Here is a 23,979-nt window from a genome sequence, read left to right on the forward strand (position 1 = left end):
GTAACATCGCGCCATTCATCTAAGTCTTCCAGAGACTTCTCACTTTCAATAACTACCATTCATCGTCTCTTTGGTAGTATAATTTCGGAACCACTACTTGAAGTGTCAGGCTTATAATCAACATTGTCTTCCACAATATCTTCTAACAATGAAAAATCAAACACATCTTCACTATCACTCAACTCTATATTCTCATCACAATAATTATTTTTCTCCATGTTGCTAACCATAAAATGGGTCAAATAATGTTTCAATCGTAACAGTAGTGAGACTGAACATGTTTTAACTAATAACAATTGCCAACGCCAACGATTCCGTAAAATCTTAAGCCCAATCATGCTGAAAACATTGGGCTCCGCAGTGGAGCCTACGGAGTTACGGAACAAATGACGGACGGCTCCGTAGCGGAGCCAATGGAGCGCTAAGGGTTAAAAAACTTCGGCGATTCAGTGATCCATGGGAAGATGACGAAAAACCGGTAATCTCCTGGTAAAAACCAGGAAAGTTGGCAACTATGCATTCATCTCATTAAATTGTTGGTTCTTAAGAATATATTTTTACATCAGAATTCATTTTCCATGATAATATCAATTTATACTTGAAAGTACTATATCATTTACAGCCTGCCACACTTTTTTCTTTTTAATTCCTAATATGGCCCTTTACCTAAAAAGATTGCTGAAGCTGGTGATAGACATATAAGAATATCTTTAAGCTAATTTCCATAAATGCACAAGATAAAAAATTCTTTGTCCACTATTACATTGTCATTCTTCATTTAATTGAATTCCCTTTCATTCACTTTACATTCTCATTACATTCACTTTCCACTGAATTTCGGCCACTTCTTCAGTACCAGACCTTTACTCAACCCTGCCACTTTAGGCTTAGCAGTTCAGTACACAAATATCCAGTGGTACACATTACTTCCGTACAAATTTTGTAAAACTCATTAAAAAAATAGGAAAACATGCGAATCAAAAGCACAAGTTATAAACATGAACTAGCTGCTGCTTCTGCAGAGTATTTAAGAAAGGATTACTACGTAAAAGGTTTTATATAGGAAACTGGTTTGTATTGCATTAAAATTGAAAAAAAATTATAAGATATTCTATGCAGTAAAACTATTTTGTGGACACACTGAACTTTAGATGAAAGTGTGTTTTGTTTCATTATGCATGTGTGTGAATGTTAAGATTTTATTTACATTATTATTGCAGTAATATAAAGGTTTGAATACACATCTTTTTCAACACTAGTCATTAAAATAAAACTGAACAAATTTTAAAGATGTATGCAAATGAAGCACTGGCTGCAGTCTGACGATCTAAAATAATAGTTTTTGTAAAAACATCAGTACTATATTTATAATTTAAGTATACTTTAGAAATATCTTTTTTAGAGATCCTATCTAGAGATTAGATGTTTAAAAAAGATTACATATACACAAAAGAGGAAATATATATCAAAATTTATTGATCAACAGTAAAGACCTGCTTTACAATTAATGCTTGGGAAAATTTCAAATAACAGCATTTTTATTACATATGTAACATTCATAAAATTTATGCACCAAAATACATCAGAAGTACAAAAATATATTTCAGAAACATTAATTCCTATAAAATGCAATTCATGCAGTTATACAATTTAACATCCTTTCCAGCACTTGCGTTTTCATGCAGCTTTTTTTTTTTTTTTTTTTTTTTTTTTTAAGAATTAAAACTCTGAGTTAACCAATATCTCTCCCCTTTCCTTAGTAGGGAAAAAAAAAAAAAAAATTCAAAAGCATATTGAAAATTTGAAGACTTAAATCCATCACTCTATAAAATAAATTTATTTACAAAACAAAAAATGTCATTAAAATTTATAAACACCAATATTAAAAGTATAACAACTTTGGCTTGTTTTACTTATATTAAAATCCCTTTAACTTTCAGAAGATAATTTCAATATAATACTTCTTTCCACCTTCACAGTTTTTTTAGGCAGGAGGGATTAAGAATAATTTTAATCACTTTACCCTATTTGCATAATTTATCATGCATTCATGCACATTTTGTATGTTTTATGGCAAGAACTGAAAAACAAGTCCGACTATAAGAAATAAAGTTTATAAAAAATATCAATCTTTAAAGGAAAAAAATATAGCACTATCTACAAGTTTTACATACATGTATTTTAGAAGTTGAGATTTTTTATGGGAACTGAACTATAATATTCCACAATTCATGTGATCTTCAGCTGAACACTGTGCCTTTGTACTTTGATTCTTAATATAAAATACATTTTAAAACAGAATCTTGAAATGAAAATTGCATAAAAGCAGTTGCACCAAGTGTGCCTTCATAAAATTCTGTTTCAGACTAACAATTCAGACTAACCGAAAATGAACCAGCTGTACATATCCTAGTGCAAAATAAGATTTTATTATGCAGCTTTATGTATGCATTAATCTTTAAAAGAGAAAATAATGAATTTCAATGATAAATATGAATCTTTAATAAAATGAAAAGTAAATCTGATGTAAAATGTATAAATAGAAAACTGGTAAGTATATAAAAAAAATGTCACTAAGCCAATTAGAGTAAATGATCTAAATATCACATATCAAACACTTTGACAGACAGAACCATTATTTCTTAGGAAATTTAATAATTTATTTAATATAAAATTTAAAATATTTAATATAAAAATTTTGTCCACCATCCACAATAAACACTAAATATTACAATGATTCCAGCATGTGCTCAAATTATAATTCATCGTGCTTTGGTCCACTAAATTCATCATGAGATATAAAACCATTTCTGTCCTTATCCTCATGCTGGAATATATCTTCTACCAGTTTATCTTGCTCTGGCATATCTTTGATACCTGCTGCTTCAGCCTGGGGCAGCTGCTTCTTTAAATACTCACTGATCTGAAAAATATTAATCATTCCATTTTACAGCCTCTTTTTTTTTTTTCTTTCCAATTTTATTTTTTAAATATACAAAAATATATAAAATAGTCTGGCTATAAATAAGGTATAAGAAAGCTATTCCATATATAATAAAGAGAAATATCCTGCTTCATTATTTTCAACCCAATTATAGTAAATTTTTATTTAATAATCAGCTACTAAGTTTTTAATCTATGTTGCATCTAAACTATGGATTAAATACTACTTATTTTTTATAAAGGGATCAAGCCCATCCTGCTCTTTAATTGCTACGGTCTGGTAACATCTCATGGAAAGGAGAATGATAATTAATTGTAAAACTCATATCTGGTAATATTTCAGAATATAATCTTAAAAATCCCAAGTCTACTTCACAGATTCCCACCAGAATTCTGGAATTATGCAGCATGCAAATGAAACATGTATTCTGGAATGATGGGTAATCATGCAGCATATAATCTACCACTTTTAGTTAGTTATTTTTTAGATTATGACACCAAAATTGGTTGTTTTAATCATTTCTTTTTCCCCAACATTTTATTAAACATTCGGACTTAAAAACAAGTGTTTTAATGGCACCATCTAGGAAATAAATAATTAACTAAAAGTGGTAGATTGTATATTACATTATTACCCTGAAATGTATTAGTAGAAGATAAAGCTTATTATCAGAACCGAGTTTTTGTTAGAGACTTGATTATGAACCCTCCCTATTAATCAGTTGATAAGTAGGGCTAAGACCTCCAATGTATAGACATACTTCAGTGCATTATGGGCAGGTGGTATTGAAAAGAATTACAATATAGTTCATTTTTCCCATGCATGTGAAAATACATGTTGTTTTCATGTTTATTTGTCGCCAATGTAACATACTCACTTAAGTTGTGCGAGTTATTTCTGACACTACCTCATGATGCGACCTTGGGACAGAATAAAGGTTGCAAGGATGGAAACTCAAGACCAAAGCAAAATCTACTCATTAAAAAAAGTGTATTCAAAGCTCTGCAGCCAGTATTTAGATCTTCCTTCATACCAGCACAGACTAGTGGCTAAAACAGCACCTCAATTACATTTTTACAAATAAACTTAATAAAAAAATCTGAAACAAGCAATCCAGGAGTTTAAATATGTAGCACATTTTATGAAAAAGATTTTTTCATATCAATTTAGATAACCAGAACAGAAAAATCAAATTCAGACATAATCATATAAAGACAAAATTCTGCAGTTAAATTACAATTGCATTCCTATTTGTTTCATGAAAACAAATGTAAAAACATATGCAGTGATTAAAAGTTATATAAATTATGTCAGAAACTATGCTTAGTATGGTGAATCTCAAAAAAAAAAAAAAAAAAAAAAAAAAAAAAAAAAAAAAAAAAAAAAAAAAACAGTTCTAGGAGAAGTCCTACTTAGTGTCTTATTTTGCAAACACTTCTTTCCCCTCAGCTTTTTTTTTTTTTTTTTTTTTTTATTTTTTTAAGCAATAAACACTGGCTGCACATCAGATATTTTATTAGAAGCATACATTCTGTAATTTGCTCAGCATTTAGTACTAGCCATATCTTAAAAAAACACACAAAGAATAAGAATGGAGATATCAATTCATGAACTTTACGCAAATATACGAAATTTAGTGGACAACCAACACTATTGGCCAAATCTGATTTGAATTCCAAATACTAGACAAAATGAATAACCGATAGTTAAACAGTGAAAGAGTAGAACATGATTTTAAACAGATGCAACAAACACACACTCATGTTATCACGAATGAGCAGATTTTGCTACATTTATGCTGCCTGTGGAAATTGCAGGATAAGCAAAGGGTTTATCATAACCAGCTGTTTCACTCAGATTAAAAAAGATCAAGTGTTTTTGCTGCAATTGGTCATCTCTCTTTTTATTATATTAATCTGGCATTAATTTGAAAATTAGGACCACAAGTAAATTGCCCCAAAGGTGATGACAGAACAAGATATAACTAGCAATGAAATTCTGCTTAGGTTACATGTAACAATAATGCTGCATAGTGTAGACACCATCTTAAATATATAACTCTTCCACTTTCTTCACTTTACATTATACTTTAAAAGTATAAATTTAAAAAATATTTTACCATGGTTAGAAAAAATTCTTTTAAATATTACAGAATTTTTCAACATAGTTCTAAAACTTCCCACTCAATTCTTATTAAATTTTATTTTCAGCACTTCTAGAAATTTATCTTATGATATCTTTTATTTCATCATTATAGTATAACCAGTATCATAATGATCTACACATGCTTTTAAATAGTAAATCTGTAACAAAAACAAAAGTTTCACACTATCACAAATATTGTCTGCGCAAACAGTTAGCGTTGGCAGGTTTAACAATATTTTGTCAAATGATTTTTGGCATTTACATGAAAGAGACTTGCTTTAGAACATTGTGTTATGAAATTTGTAAAACAAATATCATTATCATTAAGTACAAAGTGTCCGAAATGGAACTATCACCCTACCTGAAAAGAACTATCATCCTACCTGACTAGAACCATAATTTACTTCCAGTTCTGCTGTAAAAAGTCAGCTACAGAATGTCACCAAATTATGTGTACAGCTTAAGGTCCTAAATTTGTATCGTATAACACTGTGAAACTTTGGTACCAAAAGTTCAAAAACAAGTAGTGCGATATTCAAGAAGCAGAGCACTCTGGCCATCTTATGGATGTTGATGAAGCCCACCTGCGAGAACTTGTGGAAGAAGATCAGTATGCAACCACTCTAGAGCTTGCTAAGGAGTTAGGAGGCACTTACTTTAGTGCCATGTCCATTAGTCACGCTATGCATCCCATAAACTTGACATAAAAAGTTCAATCACTGGGTGCCGCATGAGCTGACTCGAGAAGATAAGGACAGACATGTTCAGGCCTGCACTAATCTGCTTGAATATCAAAGCAAGGACAAAATTCTGGACTGGATCATCACTGGTGATGAAAAGTGGATTTATCAAGAACACACGTTGAAAAGGAGTTGGTCTGCACCTGATGAGGTTGTCGGCAGCGTGGCAAAGTGCACTTTGACTAACAAAAATATTCTCTGTATCTGGCGAGATTTGTATCTCTCACTGCTGCTGAATGCATATTTACTTTCTCACTTTCCCTTGCTCTGTTAATATGTTGCGGTTAGTTGTCATCTATTGTCCACTGTTCGAAAACAAAAGCTTCCAAAAATTGGAAGGTGCACTTATTACAATATGTGAACCTGATTATGTATCTCACGGCTAACTTTATCAAGAAATACAATTCTGTGATACATCTATAGCCACATTTATCTGAAAGTCTCTTCTTTGTCATGCACCATTCAAACTATGTAGCAAAGCAACTGTCCAAATCCATTCCACCTACTGCCCAATCATCATATGTGTGTGTGTATTTAATTATGGCAAAGCACACTAGGGCTATCTGCCAAAGGGGAGGAATGCCTTCGTGGAGGACTTTCTAAGGGAAACTGGCTCGTACACACGTTACACATAGAGAAAACCACGAAAACACCCATGCAGCCAGCCCGTTCGCGGGATTCGAACCTCGGACCGAACTACCAGTGTTCAGCGACTTTACCGCTCGGCCGCTGGTCGGCGCCCAATCATCATAATATTTACAGATTATATTACATATACGTATATTTATCATATACTTATTTGGGGGGGGGACCAAATGAATACATAATAAACAAGAGAAACATTCCTGAGTAAACAAAAATCAAAAACAACTTGAAAGTGCAACATGAAAAAAACAAGATAATTGAAAAATTACATGGTTAATTTATTTCATCGAGAAAACATCCGAAATTTTTTTACCCAATTTAATACACTATATTTGTAAATGCTTTCATACATAATTACCTCTTCTCGTGACAGCTGTTTATCATTGTCAATGTCGATTTCCTTAAAAACATTTACAGGAGCAGGTCCATCTTCAATTTCAAGCAGTTCAACTTCAAAAATCAGTGTTGCTTTTGGTGGAATTCGATCACCTAAAAAATTAATTTTGGTAACCAATATGTCAAAGATCTTAACACAACATTCAGCAAAACAAAGTTAATTTTTAAAAAGCTATTTGTTTAATTTAAATGTTTGCATAATTTACATAAAATTAAAAAACAAACTTTTTAAGTTACTTTGATTTACCACATTCTTATAAAAGGCTGGCAACTTGTTGCTGATTTTGTAAATTACAAAAAAATGTTTCGGTTAATCTTTGGATTATGGTAACTTGGCGATTTTTTGGCGATCAACTCTGCTACAGCAACCTGCTAGTTTTTGTTTGGACGCCATTTTGTTTTCACGAAGTAAAGGCTTTTTTTTACTCAACATTTTTTTTCCAACAATCTGCTAGCCGAATTACGCTTATGCTAGAACTTTTATGCAACAAATGTGCTTAATCATGACGAAGATTAGGTGTGAAATTGGGAGAAAGTGCAGAATCGCAAACTGCTTGCTGCGCTTTTAAGAATTGCACATACACGGTATCCATGTACACGTCGACCTATTTTCACTTAAAAAAAATCATCCCAGAATTGCACATATTCCAGCGATTAGCCAATGTTTCTCTAGCTAATTTTACAATTCATAGGTAATGTTTCTTTCATAAATAATGAAAAAAAAAACTTTCTACAAAAAATAGGAGAAAAAAATCGCATGGCCAAAATTTACACCTTTATGTGGATATTGTTCAGTGAAATAATGGCTAAATATAAAGCATGTAAATTCACATGTACTTGAGCACCTGTGTAGTACCTGATTGCATGGATAGCTTGTTGCTGCATGAATAGTCGTAAATATGCCATGAATACAGCACTTCTGTTGAATGTTGAAACTAAGGTGTGGATAATTCAGAAAACACCCATTTTAATTTTTAGGATCATGACATATATGAATATTCTTACAACTGAAGCGAAATCTTTTTGGAAACCACTTCTAAAGCTAACAAATATTGCTAAAACACATAGATCATATCATATATTGGTAGAACACATATACTGACTTCAGAGTCATTTTCTAAGGTACTATCTCCACAGATAAATTATAATCATGGATAATCATCAGAGTGAGACTATTATATTTAAAAGTATTTTTGGTACTTTTCCGTTTCGCCATTTTGACAACATACAGAATACACATAAAAAATGTTAGCAAATGTTAGTTCTAAGAATTTTTTATGAAAGCATAAACATTTTAATATACTTTAAAATTTTCTAAAAAGCCAATAAATTTGTAAAAAGACATTAATTTATGAATTTACTATGCTTTCATGTACAACATCCTGATTCGCCATTTCATATCACGTGACACCAAGTGATCTCATCTCACGTAAACTGCGCTTCAAAAATTTAATTCTCTCAGTAATTATCTACATTAACTTTAAGTTAAATCTTAGTTTGGAATATAAATGCAAGAATTTCTTCAATTCGTACAAATAGCTTACTCAGAAATTATGTAAAACTGCAGTGCTTTACTTCGCTAATGCATTCTCAATTAGAATTGATGAATTTAACCCTTGACTTTGTCTTTTCTATATTTTCGTCTTCGGGTAAGCAGTGTATCCTAATTGACTTAATTACCGCGACTAGCCTTAGGGCATAAAATTGAACTATCTGGTAAAAATTCTATGTAATTGTGTGCCAATATTGAAAGAAACAATCAATCTGATAAGAAATGGCTGCTACTTGTTTTGAAAATGAAGCATTAAAAGTTACCATCGAGGATATTCTATTTGCCATCAGTTGTGCCATTATTGGTGAGTTTATCGCCTGCGTCGGCAAAACGGAAAAGTACAGTATTTTTTTTAATCCCAGTTCTAACATACAGAGATTACTTGTATTTAAATGTTAGTACACGAAATTTTTAATTCAACAGCTATGACACAACTTATACAGTATGAAGTCTATCCAATTATCTGAAACATCTGTATGCCTTGCATTTAAAAATGAGGGAAATGAGGGCAAAAATTTAATGCGTGATCATTATGACAAATATGGCCTGTATGTGCAGACTATAACTGATATTCTACAGTGCATCATTTTGAACTTAACCCATTAACCACCAAAACTAAAAGGAATGTTTCTTTTCTCATGAAAATAATAACAAATATTAAATTAAGCATTTATAACATAAATTTACATTGAAAATAAAAAAATGCTATTACCTGTGGAAAAAGCGAGTGATGCGCGCGCAACGTCAGCGGAATAAGACTACGGATGTTTAGTGAGTAGGATTGTAGTCGTGTGATGTTTCTTTTGAGTGGAGCACAGGATTACTTTTTAGCTGTATAACGTTTTATAAATCTACAAATCATTTTACTTGTAATTAATTTAATATTAAAATATACATTGTATTTCTTTTACAAATACAGATTATTTCATTTGAAAGACTCAAGCATGAAAAGCTTGATTACAATCATGATGTAAAGCTACATTACATACTTTGCATCTGTGGTGATGGCGATAAGGAGCGCGCCTTGCGCTCTCCGATAAATGTGGCAACCCTAGAGGAGAAGTTTCTTACGATTAGCGAGCAGAGCGAAACAGGCAGGCTGTCGGGGAGTATGCGCGATGTTCCTAAATAAAGCTTAATTTTTATTGTGCACTATGTCTCGTTAATATTTATATTAATGCAGTAAGAACATAATCTGTGATATGGAATTCGAGGATTGGTGGTAAAAACATAACAGGAAATCACCATAATGGTAACCCGGACTGTGTTAAATCGTATGAACAGTTCTCAAGCACTTTCGGTTTTGACTACAAGCCATCACTCAAGATCTCCAAACCAGAAGTAATGGATTACATCGGTTTTCATCCTCCGAATCACAGATGAGTACTAATTATAGATCATTTTATAATTCTGTTTTCTACTTATCATTTAATTTAATTTTCTTTAGTTAAATTTTTGCTTTTATTTTGGCTTAAAAACCTTGCACAATGTCTGATGTTCATGCCGTCCAAATTCCGGTTTATAACCGATCAGACCCATCTTTATGGTTTATTATGTGTGAAAGTACTTTTGCTCTTGCCACCCCCAAACCTATCACAGAATCCATTACTAAATATAATTATGTAGTTTCTCATCTTCCTCCAGATATCGCATCACTAGTACGGGATTTACTTATGAAACCAGACCCTATTGATCCATATGCAAAGCTTAAAACTGAGTTAATAAATCGTCCAGGAGAATCTTCTCAGCAAGAAATTCGCCAATTATTATCTGGAGAAGAATTAGGTTCTCGAAAACCTTCCGATTTGCTTAGAAATATGAAACGTCGAGCAGAATCTTTAAATGTTCCTGATAACTTAATGTTAGAATTATTCCTTCAACGTTTGCCTTCGACTGTTCAGTCTATTTTGGCAGCGGTGTCCAATTTAACTGTAGATAAAGCTGCAGAAATTGCCGACAGAATTTTAGAAGTAAATCCAACCCCAGGGACTTGTGCCGTTTCTCGCACAGTCGATCAGTCTCTTGAGGATAAATTATTTAAACAAATAGAAAAATTAAACAAACGTATTGATCGCATTTCTCTTTCTCGTGGACGCTCGCCAAATCGCGGAGATCGCAATAAGGAAAGAAGCAATTCCAAAAGGAGAGATTATTCTGTTTGCTGGTATCATAGACGTTTTGGGAAAAAGTGTAGAGATGACAAATGTACAAAACCTTGTTCATGGCAGGGAAACGAAACCAGCAAAGAATAGAGGCGACTTATTCTTTGCCTCAAGTTTCACGTCGCCTGTTCGTTCGTGACCGTAGAACAAACCTTTCATTCTTGGTCGATACCGGCTCTGACGTGTCCTTACTTCCAGCAAATAATTCTCAAAAACGGAATTCATCCCAACAAACACTTTTCGCTGCTAATTCTTCTACTATTCATGTTTATGGTCAAAAAACACTTTCTTTGGATTTCAAATTAAGACGACAGTTTACATGGACTTTTCTTATAGCAAATGTTAGTACACCCATTCTTGGAGCAGATTTTCTCCATTTCTTTGAATTGGTCCCTGATCTCAGAAACAAATGTCTCAAAGATTTAAAAACGCATTTTAAAACTGTTGGTTGCGTGAAAAATGCAAGCATTTATTCAGTAAAAACTGTATTTAGTGATACACCATATCACAAAATTTTAAAAGAATTTCCTTCAGTTACTAGATTACCAGATCCTAACCAACCTGTTAAACACAACACCGTTCATTATATCATAACTAAAGGTCCACCTGTGGTTGCAAAACCTCGTCGGTTAGCTCCAGATCGCTTAAAAATAGCAAAACAAGAATTTCAAACTATGATGCAATTGGGGCATTTGAGACCTTCGAGCAGCAATTATGCATCCCCACTTCACATGGTTCCAAAAAAGGGAAGTCTGGAATGGAGACCTGTAGGAGATTATCGAGCATTGAACGCTCAAACAATAAAAGACAAATACCCTATTCCATGTTTAGCCGATTTTACTGCTGCATCGCACGGTACTAAAATTTTTAGTCATGTCGACCTGATTAAGGCATACCATCAAATACCAATTAACCCAGCCGACATCCACAAAACCGCCATATGCACACCATTCGGTTTATTCGAAAGTATCCGTATGCAATTCGGCTTATGCAATGCATCTGTGACTTTTCAACGTTTTATAGATGAAGTCACGCGGGATTTAGAAGGCGTTTACGCTTTTGTCGATGACTTGCTCATAGCCTCTAAAGATTCTGAGGAACATTGCAGGCATTTGAAAGCTTTATTTTCCAAACTTCAGGAATATGGACTTTGCATAAATGTTTCAAAATGCACCTTTGGTCAAACATCTATTGATTTCTTAGGTTTTCACCTTAGTGAAAACGGAATTGAACCTCTTCTTGACAAAGTCAAATGTATTTTAGATTTTCCTCAACCTACCACTCTCACTCAGCTTCGCCGATTTTTAGGCATGTTTAACTTTTACAGATGTTTCATACCTAACGCAGCACAAATTCTTTCTCCTTTAATAAAATTGTTAGAAGGCTATATGAATAAAAAGAAATCTCGTTCGCGTGTTCAGGATTCATCCCCACAATTAAATTGGAACGAGAATGCTGAACAAGCCTTTATTGCTGCCAAAAATGCCATTGCTCAGGCTACCCTTTTGAGACACCCTATTCCCGGAGCCCAGCTAAGCATCTGGGTAGATGCCTCAGATGTCGCAATAGGCGGCACACTTATGCAGTTGTCTCAACAAACATGGGAACCTATAGCATTTTTCTCTATGAAACTCAGTAAAAGTCAACAGAAATGGTCCGCGTACGATAGGGAATTATTTTCTATTTATTCTGAAATTAAGAAATTCCGACACATGTTAGAGGGCAGAAATTTTATAATTTATACGGATCAAAAACCGTTAATATACGCTTTTAAACAGAACCTTCATAAATGTTCACCTCGACAATTGCGACATTTAGATTTTATTTCTCAGTACTCTACTGATATTAGGCATGTGCAAGGTTCAAAAAACGTCGTTGCTGACGCTCTTTCAAGAATCGAAATTGATTCCATAACAAAATCTCCATTTTTGGATTTTAAAAAATTTTCGGAAGCTCAAAGGCATGATCCGGAGGTACAAGACCTTCTCAAAAACAACACATCATCTTTGAAACTGGAATTTAAACTGTGCCAATATTCTGATGGTAATATTCTTTGTGACATATCAACAGACATTCCTCGTCCATTTGTTCCGAATTCCTTTCGCAGACTCATCTTTAATCATCTGCATAATCTGTCACATCCAGGAATTGCAGCTACTACGAAGCTTATTTGTTCTCGTTATGTATGGCCCGATATGAAACGTCATATCAAAAATTGGGTGAAATCCTGTGAATCTTGCCAAAAATCGAAAATTACTAGGCATACTAAAGCACCACTGGGCACATTCTCTCTTCCTGATGCACGTTTTTCAGAAATCCATATGGATATCGTCGGATCGTTACCTCCATCAGAAGGCAACGTGTACCTTTTGACTCTAATAGACAGATTCTCCAAATGGCCTGAAGCCATTCCCATCCCGGATATGAAAACGGAAACCATTTGCAGAGCCATCTTCAACTGTTGGATATCTCGTTTTGGCTGCCCATCGATCATAACAACAGACCAAGGTTCTCAAATGAGATCCGCACTTTTTGCAGAATTCACGCGCATTTTGGGTACGAACAGAATCACAACAACAGCCTATCATCCAATGTCAAATGGCATTGTTGAACGATTTCATCGACATTTAAAATCTTCTCTCAAGGCTCACGAGACCAATAACTGGACTGAAACACTCCCAGTTGTTATGCTTGGTATTCGGACAGCCGTAAAGGAAGATCTACAGTCATCTTGTGCTGAACTGGTGTACGGCACAACTCTCAAGCTGCCTAGTGATATGATAACGTCATCTAAGATATCTCCGTATGACACACAATTTATCACGAATCTTAGGCATAGAATGCAACAATTGAATCCAATAGCAACATCTGCACATTGCCAAGAAAAATGTTACGTAAGAGCTACCTTAAAGTCGTGTACGCATGTATACTTACGTGTCGATCGAGTAAAGCCACCTCTGTGCCAACCATATACAGGTCCGCATAAAGTCCTTTCTAGAACAGACAAAACTTTCACAATTGATGTTAACGGTCTGAAATCTACTGTGTCTATAGACCGTGTGAAACCAGCCTATTTGCTTTCGGACTCTAATTTGCCTGAACTAAAAACAAATAAAGACTTAAAGACAGTTCAGCAGAATAAATCTGCAAACGAACTCTCTAAGACACAAACTGTCACCAGATCGGGAAGATATGTTCACTTCCCTAAGAAACTTGCTTCTTACATAACAATTTAAAACACTTTTTTTAAAATTCATATCTTAACATATTTCTTGTTATTTCATGTTTATTATATGTGTCAATACCTTGTTATATATTGAATTGCATTTTGATCTTTTCTAATTTTATATTCTAATTTTGTAATCATAAAAAAAATACCCGACAGCACGGATACTCTGAGATAATTTCATAACCTATGTCGTTCCTTTGAATAGCCATTAAAGGAACTGGGGGGAAACTCTGTGGTGATGGCGATAAGGAGCGCGCCTTGCGCCCTCCGATAAGTGTGGCAACCCTAGAGGAGAAGTTTCTTACGAGTAGCGAGCAGAGCGAAACAGGCAGGCTGTCGGGGAGTATGCGCGATGTTCCTAAATAAAGCTTAATTTTTATTGTGCACTATGTCTCGTTAATATTTATATTAATGCAGTAAGAACATAATCTGTGATATGGAATTCGAGGATTGGTGGTAAAAACATAACAGGAAATTTCCATACATCTATAAACAGTCTGGCTATGGTACTCTTTACAACAAAGTCTTTTGTTATCAACGGACTTTACGATAAAATGTCTACCATCTCCATGCAATGGTTTTTGAATGCTAAATTTACTAGGTCTTTCTGTTGCTGATCTATTTCTGGCGAATTCTACACTCTCAATAGGAGTTTGCAAAAGGAATAATACATTCTCGCGTCTGAAATCTAAAAGAGACTTTATATTTCCAGTAGTAACAAGTGGTGATATTTAGAAAGTTTAAATACGGTCTCACCTCATATAATTTATCAGTATTGTCAATTTGACTATTGTCAAATGCAAATTCTGCTTCATATTCATGTACTGCAAACGTGATATCAATTCTCGTACAACAGGAACAGAAATGTCCTTATCAAAAAATACATTTTTCTTGAGGTAAATAATGATATCCTGTAAGCAATAATATTCCAATAAATCTTCTTATATAGGCGTTGCGATAAATTCTGCGCCTTTTTTTGTTTTTTTTGTTTGTTTTGTTTTGTTTGTTTGTTGTTGTTGTTGAGCGTATATATTTGTCTCTTCAACGAGAAGAGAGTAAATGTCTAAACCAAAAAGAAAATCAAAAATCTGTGCACTAGTTTTACCTTGTGTTTTGTCTTTTATAATTTCTCTTCTCTCTCTTTCTTCATCTTCTTGAGACATAACTAACAGTTCCTTTTTTATTCACTTCAAGATTTCAGTCTTCTGCTTTTTAAACCTTTTAGTATGACTATAACTGCTTTTAGAAAGCTGAAACTTACTTCTTACGTGAATTTCAACTTCCCCAGCAGTATCATTTGGTAAAATATCATTATCATTATTTAAAACATTGCCATTCCTTTCTTCTTCATCACTAGCCTCTGCAATTTCTGGAGGAACAACAACAATATCAGTTTCATTCTGGTCATTATTAACATTATCATCATCTGTTTCTTCATCAAAAAATCTTTGAAGGGCTTCTTCTAATGTAAGATACCTCGTTCTAGACATTTTTAAACAACCAGAACATGAATCAGAACATTCAAAGGAATGAGTGAAAAAGAATATCGACTACTGGTTTCCTGCTGACATTGCCTCAACCCTCAACACCTGTTTTCTCTCCCTTCCCAACACAAATATAAACATCTCACTGGTGTAATGTTCTGATAAAGGGTGACCTTGACTAAAAATAGATCACTCATAAAGACTCTTTTGCTTAAATTTTGCTTAAAGTATGAGGTTAATTATTATACACAAAATGATTGTTGAAGGCAAATATTTTTTTACAGAAATAATCTTCATAATATTCCCTACACAAAATCATCTGCTGGTATAAAATATCTTAGGTAGTTATATTTATATATGCATTTATTTTTACCGTTGTGTCAATGCGACAACAGCAGCTAATAGGTTAAGGCAGACTCAAGTATATTTTTATTGGATTTATCTGAAAAAACAAATTTCTCATTCAAATATTACTGATTTGTAAGAAATTATGAACTTAATTATGATGAAAATATTTATATAAACTGTATAGAAACCCATTAAAATTTCATGACTTAGATATTTACACACGTCAAACTGATATATTAGCATAAGTATTTCACAGAAAAAAAATTATCACATGCATATACTATGAGTGAATAAGATACTTATCTTGCAAACTAATCCATCCATAAACCTATTTTCAAAACAATTTTTATTTCATTTGTTCTAGAGGAAATTTTATGCATTACTTTCAGATTCAAAACAATATCTTCCGTTAGTAAGTTTGCATCAAAACAGTATAGTTCTATAGAAATTTTAAAACTGTTTCTTCCACTGCAAAGAAAATCTCACAAGTGCATTTTTTAAAATCAAGTTCAAGACAAAAAAATATTACAGTTTGCCTACAAAAACTTTTAAAACTCAAATACATATGAAAAAAATAAAAAAGGGGATTAATATGAAAATAATGACATTGCTTGTTAAAATTGAGGGATTATTATGGGCATGGTTGCCAAAGCTCGATGCATTCTGAAAATCTGGATATTTCTACCAAATTATACCTAATCAAATAAGCAAGTACCACGATATAAAAACTATTACATACAATTTTGTTGTACTTGCCTAGAATGAGATCATGTGAAAGTATTTAAATCAAAATTAAAATTGGGAATAATGTTTTACAGGTTGAGTAAATATTAAAATTTTGCTAATTGGCTGAAAAAACTAACTGGGTTGAAAATTTCATTTTCATTCAGACATACTATATTTTTTAACATCCAATAACTCCGATAAAACAGTTTAAATCATTCATATTACTAGACATCCTACTTAACCAAGAACCAAGCACACCTATCTTTAATTCCTAGCAGTTCAGCTCAAAGCATAGTCAATATAGGAAACCTCCAAGCTAATATAAAATATGGACCAGAAGACTAGTAAAATTATCCAGAACCAGGAGCTAGAATAGAAACTGCAAATGGTAATAATCTCCTAATAAATGTTTGCTTTACTTTTCAACCTTAGTCTTCATTTACTAGCATAAGAATAGTCATTTCTAATCAGATCTGATCAACATAGTATACAAGCTATAGCATTACATGTATTGAAACTTTGAAATCCAGCACAGAGGATAAACCTTGCCACTCTCTCACTTGATGAATTCATTTTCTATTCTGAAGCTTATTGCAGGCATTAGGTAGGCAGCATTCACCATGAAAAATAAATACAACTACCGCTATAGTCATCACACACTCAAATCCGCAAAACCTATCTTAGCACAAACTGTAGTTCTTGGTTGCCACATAAATACTTTTTGGTGACATCACGAGTTCCCATTTAACTATTTTAGCAACATACTGATTTGCTAATGAATACTTTTTCATCAATTTTCAGTTGAGTTGTGGATAATTAGATAACACCAAATATAATAATCACCTTAACAGTAACAATTTTTTATGGAATTGGGAATGAAATATACATGAAACTTATTTTAAGATATTCCTAGGATTAGTATTAAAAAGTAAAAGACATTTACTTTAAAAGAGAAAGAATAATATCCATTATTTACTACTATGCAAAAAAAAAAAAAAAAAAAAAAAGCAATGTTAATATGGTATAGATTTTGATTGAAGCCATCAATTACAGGGGGATAAGACACATGGCCCTCTTCTTAATGATTTTTTTTTTTTTTTTTTTTCCAGAAGGACTTTTATTTTACTGCTCTTGAAACAGAATTTTAATCAATATCTAAACAGAATTAGCTTTGTTTTTAGAAGTTCTTTTTTACCTAACATCAAATTTTACACTGGCATACTTCTTGTATTTTATTTATTATTCAGTTAACCTTGTTACATAAAATAAATATATGTATATATAAATTTGCTGAATTTCTTTACCTGCACCGGCATCTCCATAGCCTAAATGTGGAGGGATAGTAAGCCGACGTTTTTCTCCGACACACATATCAAGCAAACCTTGATCCCAGCCTTTTATAACCTGCCCAATTCCAAGCTGGAACTTAAAGGGATCATTTCTTTCATAACTAGAATGAAGAAACAGCCATTTAAAGAAGTGATATTAAAAATATTTCTTTGAATACAAGCTAAAACTACCACAGAAGATAATACAAAGATATTTCTTCTCTCAGATATACAATAAAAATTCCAAAAAGTTTCACACTTAATTATTTAGTACAATGTCAATGTACACTCCACTGCAATTAGAATAAAAAGAAATTAGTAATATTACAAGGAAAAAGCTATACAAAAAAAATTAGGATACTTACGTATTATCGCAACCAGGTTGGCGCGATTTGCAAGTTTGAATAAAAAAGTATGAATAGAAAGAAAATGTACATTTATTAATTACAGATAATTTTTAAAACAGTTTTTTATATTATTTTGTTTACCCTACTTACGGCAACCTTATGTTAATTTATTAAAGCGAGGTGTTCGTAGATTCGTTCGTTGCCTACATTGTGCCATTCGTAGATGTTTTTTTAAGTTAAAACATGTCGCTGTGTACATGGATTCTTGTCAAATATTTTTGGTTAGAAACTATGTTTTTGCTATCTAAATTTTTTGTTTTTGTTTCGGATTTTTAGCTTAAATCGTGTGTTCAAAACAGTTTTTGCATGTGCGAAAACTGCGTTTTTGGAGACATTTTAGGCTTAAAGTTCGGAATATAGACAAGAATCCATGTACACAGCAACATGTTTTAATTTAAAAAAACATCTACGAATGGCACAATGTAGGCTACTAACTACGCACACCTCGCTTTAATAAATTAACATAAGGTTGCCGTAAGTAGCGTCGCCAAATTTGGCGATTTATGCGAATTTTGGCCTGGTTGCGTTAATATGTAAGTACCAAAATTAGTAATATATATATATTTTTTTAATTTTACAGCTAGGAAAAGTCGAGAGATCAAAGTTTCCTTTTCGCAAACCAGTATAGTTCAGCACGGTTAAAATAATTGTCCATGTGGTAGTGCTTGTTGCAAAGAGCAGTGCATGATAAAGGATGGCCAAAGTCCACATAATTCCCCTCCAAACAGAGAGGGCAGTCAAAAGAATGAGAAATACCGATGCAGTAAAGGTGACCATGCAAAAAGTCATAGGAAGTCAAGATTCTAAAATTTGCAACAGCCACATGTCTAAGGAGGCTGCCTGGGAAAAGATGAGTCAAAATTTTTCACCAGTGCTTGCCTGTGCCCCGAGTCATCCAATAATTCTTAATTGCATCATTAATCTTATGCCTTATTTCACTATGAACAGAAGAATAAGAATAGGGACAAGATGGCTGAGGTAAGGAGCAGTCAGCTTTGGCCAGCCGGTCACCATATTCATTACCAAGATTTGGGACCAACTGTGAGGTGATGGTCCAATTATTATTTACGTCTACAAAGGTTTTAATCACCCTGGCAATATTATCTTTCTGAAAGGACCTTAAGGTTTTAATTGCAGCCTGTGAGTCAACTAGAAAATCTGCCTTAATGAGAGTCGTAAAGGTTGAGGATCTTGTGGCAGCTGGGCCAATGGCCTCAAAAATTAGTAACATGTAATAAAAATAATTAATATGTTTAATAACAGGAAGAAAAACATTAATAGCCTCTAACCCCTTGGTCCTTTCCCCCCCCATTAAGATCCCAAATGTGGTTTTTCATTAAATCTGTCCACCTCTGGAACAGCTTTAGCTGCTTATTCTGCTTCATTGCCCAAACTGCACTGTCAGGGTCTTCCACCGAGTTGCCCAGCTTTATAACTAACATATACATTCAACACCAACATTTGGTTAGAGTAGATGTTATTGTTTCATTTATGGTAACTTGATTAGTTGAATGTTATGGAATATTGTGACATGATTACTCAATTGATACATAAGTATACAGGTGTGTACAATTTCAAGGTAGGAACATGTTTAATATTTAGCTTGATAAATGTGCAGAAGTTGTTATTGGGTTTAGTTGTTGCATTCTATATCAGAGATTAATGATGAATGAGTATCAGATGGGGAAATCTTAGACGGCACCAGAAATCCGCAAAGCTTGGGACCAGAGGTTGTTGTGATTTTAAGGATTCCAGGACAGAAAAGATAAACAATATTCAGACTAAAAGTGCAAACTAAATAAGGCGTATTAGATACATTAAATTATTATATACATTATTGCAATAACTTATTATATGCATTAAATTATTACATATATGAATTGATTATATTATTCATTGTATTATATATACACACAGCATCAAGGTTTGCTGACTTTGCCTCATGCAAAGATTTCTGGTTTGGGATTCTGGTGTTAGAATCACTGTTGCTATAAAATTTCAACAGCTTTTCTTTATTTGTCCATATATCATACACAATCGTATCGCAATTCCATACAATTCTGCTATAAAATGCACCTGTCTCCATCTTTTGCAGAATTTGCACTTTTTTCATTACCGTCAAAGCAACGTGTTTACGTTTTTTCAACATTGCAAGGAGTAAAATCATGAGTGTGTTTCTTATCTGTAATTGTATTAAAAAGGGCCGAAATTTAAAATATTCTTAATTTATCCAAAAAAAAAAAAAAAGGATAAAAAGGCAATACTAAATAATCTCATGAAATAACAAAACTCAGAAAATACAACAGCGTGAATCGTTAACTTGAAAGAAGAGTTGAGTGAATCGTCTGCTTTCTTACCTCGATGCAGATTAGAGGGGGGGAAAACTTATCAAATAAAAAAATTCAAAAAACTACTATATATATAGTATTCAATGAACATACATTTTACTGTTTAATAAAATTACACTAGTGTGCAAAAATTAAGAGAATTTGCAAATTATGTCTGAACCAAATGTTCTAATTGTGCCGCCAAAGAATTATGTCAACAATTTGGTATTTCCGTTATGACTCATTATTATTCTGTAATTATGACGTCATTATTCGGTAAGTATTTTTTCTTCGATATTTCGCACTCAATGTTGCAGTTTCCGGGACCTATAAACTGAATGTTTATATTTTGAGAGATAACGTGGATTTCGGGAATTGGCGGATTTCAGATCGGCGGATTTTCGGTATTTCACTGTATTCGAGTCCAATTATTGGTCTCATGAGCTGTAAGAGAGAATTTTAAATGTCAGTGAAATCATTAGTTACACAATGCCATTTAACACTGGATGATTGGCTATCGCTGTGATTCTGCTTGTATCCAAAATGTGTGCAAACATTGCAGACCTCATTTGAGAACCTTGGTTTGTTGTTATGACCAATGAACAGCCAAAGCAAGACATCCCCAAGTTAAAAATAGGTCTGCATATCCCTGATATGAAAACAAAAACTGTTTTCATATCAAGGATAGAAATAGCTTCAGGGAGTCAAAAGGTATATGTTGTCTTCTGATGGCAGTAATGGGCCAATATCCATGCGGATTTCTGAAATATATGCATCAGGAAGAGAGAACATACCTAGTGATGTTTTAGTGTGCTTGGTTACTTTCGATCTCTCACAAGATTCACAGGATTTCACAGAATTTTTGATATGATGTTTCATATCGGACCATACATAACAAGAACAAATTAATTTCATAGTAGATGCAATTACTGGATATGATAGATGAATCTGCAAAAGGAATTTGTAACAAATAGATGAGGAACATCTGTAGAGATGTCACAAAGAATATTATATCAATAGAGTACTGGCATGGCTTGAATTGCAGCTTCAAAGGTGACGTATTGTTTTTGAACCTTTGGAACATGCTAATCAGCTTCAGAAAACTTTTTTTTAAATCCAAAAATGAAGATTTTGTTATGGAATCAATTTTGATTCTCAAAACAGCATCAGGAAAGACGGTTAATCTTTGGATTATGGTAACTTGGCGGTATTTTGGCGACCAACCCTGCTACAGCAACCTGCTAGTTTAGTTTTGAACGCCATTTTGTTTTCACGAAGTAAAGGCATTTTTTTTTTTCTCAACATTTTTTCCAACAATCTGCTAGCTGAATTACGATTATACTAGAACTTTTATGGAACAAAAATGCTTAATCATGACAAAGATTAGGTGCAAAATTGGGAGAAAGTGCAGAATCACCCACTGCTTGCCGCATTTTTAAGAATTGCACATACACGGTATCATCCATGTACACATCGACCTATTTTCACGTAAAAAAAATCCCAGAATTGCACAAAAAATTACATTGCGCACACTCTTGACTTTATCCATGTACACTGCTTTGACTAAAGTCCTAGCTAGTAACCTTTATCGCCTTACCAAAATGTCGCCAAACTACCAGTTACCATATTCCAAAGATTAGCCAGAAAGACATTTCTAGAACCTTGTACATGCCAAATATCAGTAGAATAGTCAGACATAAAATCTAAATGGTGTATTTGCCAAGGTGAACATTTGTGGAGCTTTTGCTTGAAAGCATTACTGGCTTCTGATCCACACAAATTTGAAAAGTTCTTCCCTTTATGTGTGGGAATTTCTTAATTGCAAAATAAATTTAAAATGATTCCCTGTCATACGCAGACCATTTTTGTTAACTTTCATTAAGTTTCACAAAGAAAAATATTATAGGTTTCCATGTTTCTTGAGACAACTACATAAGAGCCACCTATCGCGACACCCGAAGCATCAGGTTGACTGCTCAAACAACCTTCTTAAACAGGAAACACTGCATGAAATAATAAAAACCATGCTTAGACCCAAGACGAACATACTTCTGTACTGTTAACTGAGCAGTTAAGATACAGCTTAGTCATCTAGTTAACATTTAAAGAGAGCTATGTAGCTGAATTATATTCTAGAGAGAGTGAACATAAAATCTTCCCCATCACAATATCATAGATGACTATGAATTATGAACTTTTGATACGAGATGCTATCTTGATGTCAACTATTCTACAATGCCAGAAAGTTCCTTCTAAAACACAGGGATAATCTTACAACTTTGTTCAAAAAGTGCTTCAGGAATTTCTGAAAAGTATCCATTTCATTTTCAAAGATAATAATGCTTATTAAAACAGCACTGTATTAGTCAATAAACAACTTGAAAGTGAGACTGTTTGGAAGACAATAACTAGCTACATATCTAGATACAAGGGTGTATAACTGGTAAATTTTGAGAAAAGAAACTAGATCTCAACTCTCTTCCAAAACCATTCAGGTATTAAAAGGCATGTTCATGGAAAAAAAATTAGAATCTATGACTCTTTTTCTTACTACCATTTTATGCAATCCTTACTAGCCATTTTTAAAACTATATTTTACCTATCTCATTTTGGGGATCTTTGTTTCTTTCATTAGATCATGAGTAAAAAGATTTATCATGTATAAAATATGAAATTTTGTACCATATTTTAGTAATATATTTAATAAATATATAGAAAGTTTTTATCGATTTAACTTTGAACATCAATGCTGAATACATGCAGCAGCTCTAATTACAGAACTGACTAACGTTCTCAAGGGCCAGCAATGCCGGCTTACCAGTGACCGCCGCTTTACGTTATAGGTGTTAAGAAATAATTTCTATAGGTATCGTTTAGTAGTAATATTAAAGAAAAATACAGACAGACACCGCCTACCCGGGTCTGGAATTGAGAACCAGCTTCCTATCCTGAAAGCTACCTTTACACACATTTCGTTATTTGAAGTTTGCGAACCTTTACACATTTCAGATAACAAAGAATACTATCACACACACACACACACACACACACACACACACAAAAAAAAAAAAAAAAAGAAAGAGAGTTTTCATGTATGTTACGTACAGGTTTGTTAAGAATAATACATAAAGGAACATGTAACCTTATGGAAATACTATTTTATACGGATAAAAGCCAACGAAAAGAAAAATTAAAGATCTATATATTACCTAGAATCAAACTCAGTTCCATCATCAAGAGTTCCCTTGTAATGCATAGACAGCATATCACCTTTTTTCGATTTCTTTTCACAGGTTTCAATTTTATTTAAAACATCAATATCTAATTCTTCAGTTAAATCACTATAAATTGTGCGAAATAATACAGAACATAAAAATAATAAACAAATAACACTATGCATCTTCAGTTGTGCAGCTTAATTAAACTAAAAATCAGTAAATTAAATAATGAACTATTAACGCTAACTAGCTACCTAGCAGGCGGTCATTTAAATGTGGACCTGGCAGGTGAGTAAATATCTCGACACGTGTCTTACACAAGTCGCTC

General features: G+C 33.1%; 1 protein-coding gene across 1 annotated transcript; it reads right to left on the reverse strand.

The window, feature by feature from the left end:
* Positions 1-1,453: 1,453 nt before the first annotated feature.
* On the reverse strand, positions 1,454-23,941 carry LOC118196576 (uncharacterized). Its single transcript, XM_035368047.2, has 4 exons — positions 23,643-23,941; positions 17,676-17,821; positions 6,833-6,963; positions 1,454-2,923 (listed from the first exon to the last, which is right to left on the reverse strand). The coding sequence occupies exons 1-4, from the start codon at positions 23,831-23,833 to the stop codon at positions 2,756-2,758; spliced, it is 636 nt and encodes a 211-aa protein (XP_035223938.1). The 5' UTR covers positions 23,834-23,941; the 3' UTR covers positions 1,454-2,755.
* Between the last annotated feature and the right edge of the window lie 38 nt (positions 23,942-23,979).

Source organism: Stegodyphus dumicola, chromosome 3 (assembly GCF_044657685.1).
Source record: "Stegodyphus dumicola isolate Sdum_Otavi_A_Nest chromosome 3, ASM4465768v1".
Lineage (NCBI taxonomy): Eukaryota > Metazoa > Arthropoda > Arachnida > Araneae > Eresidae > Stegodyphus > Stegodyphus dumicola.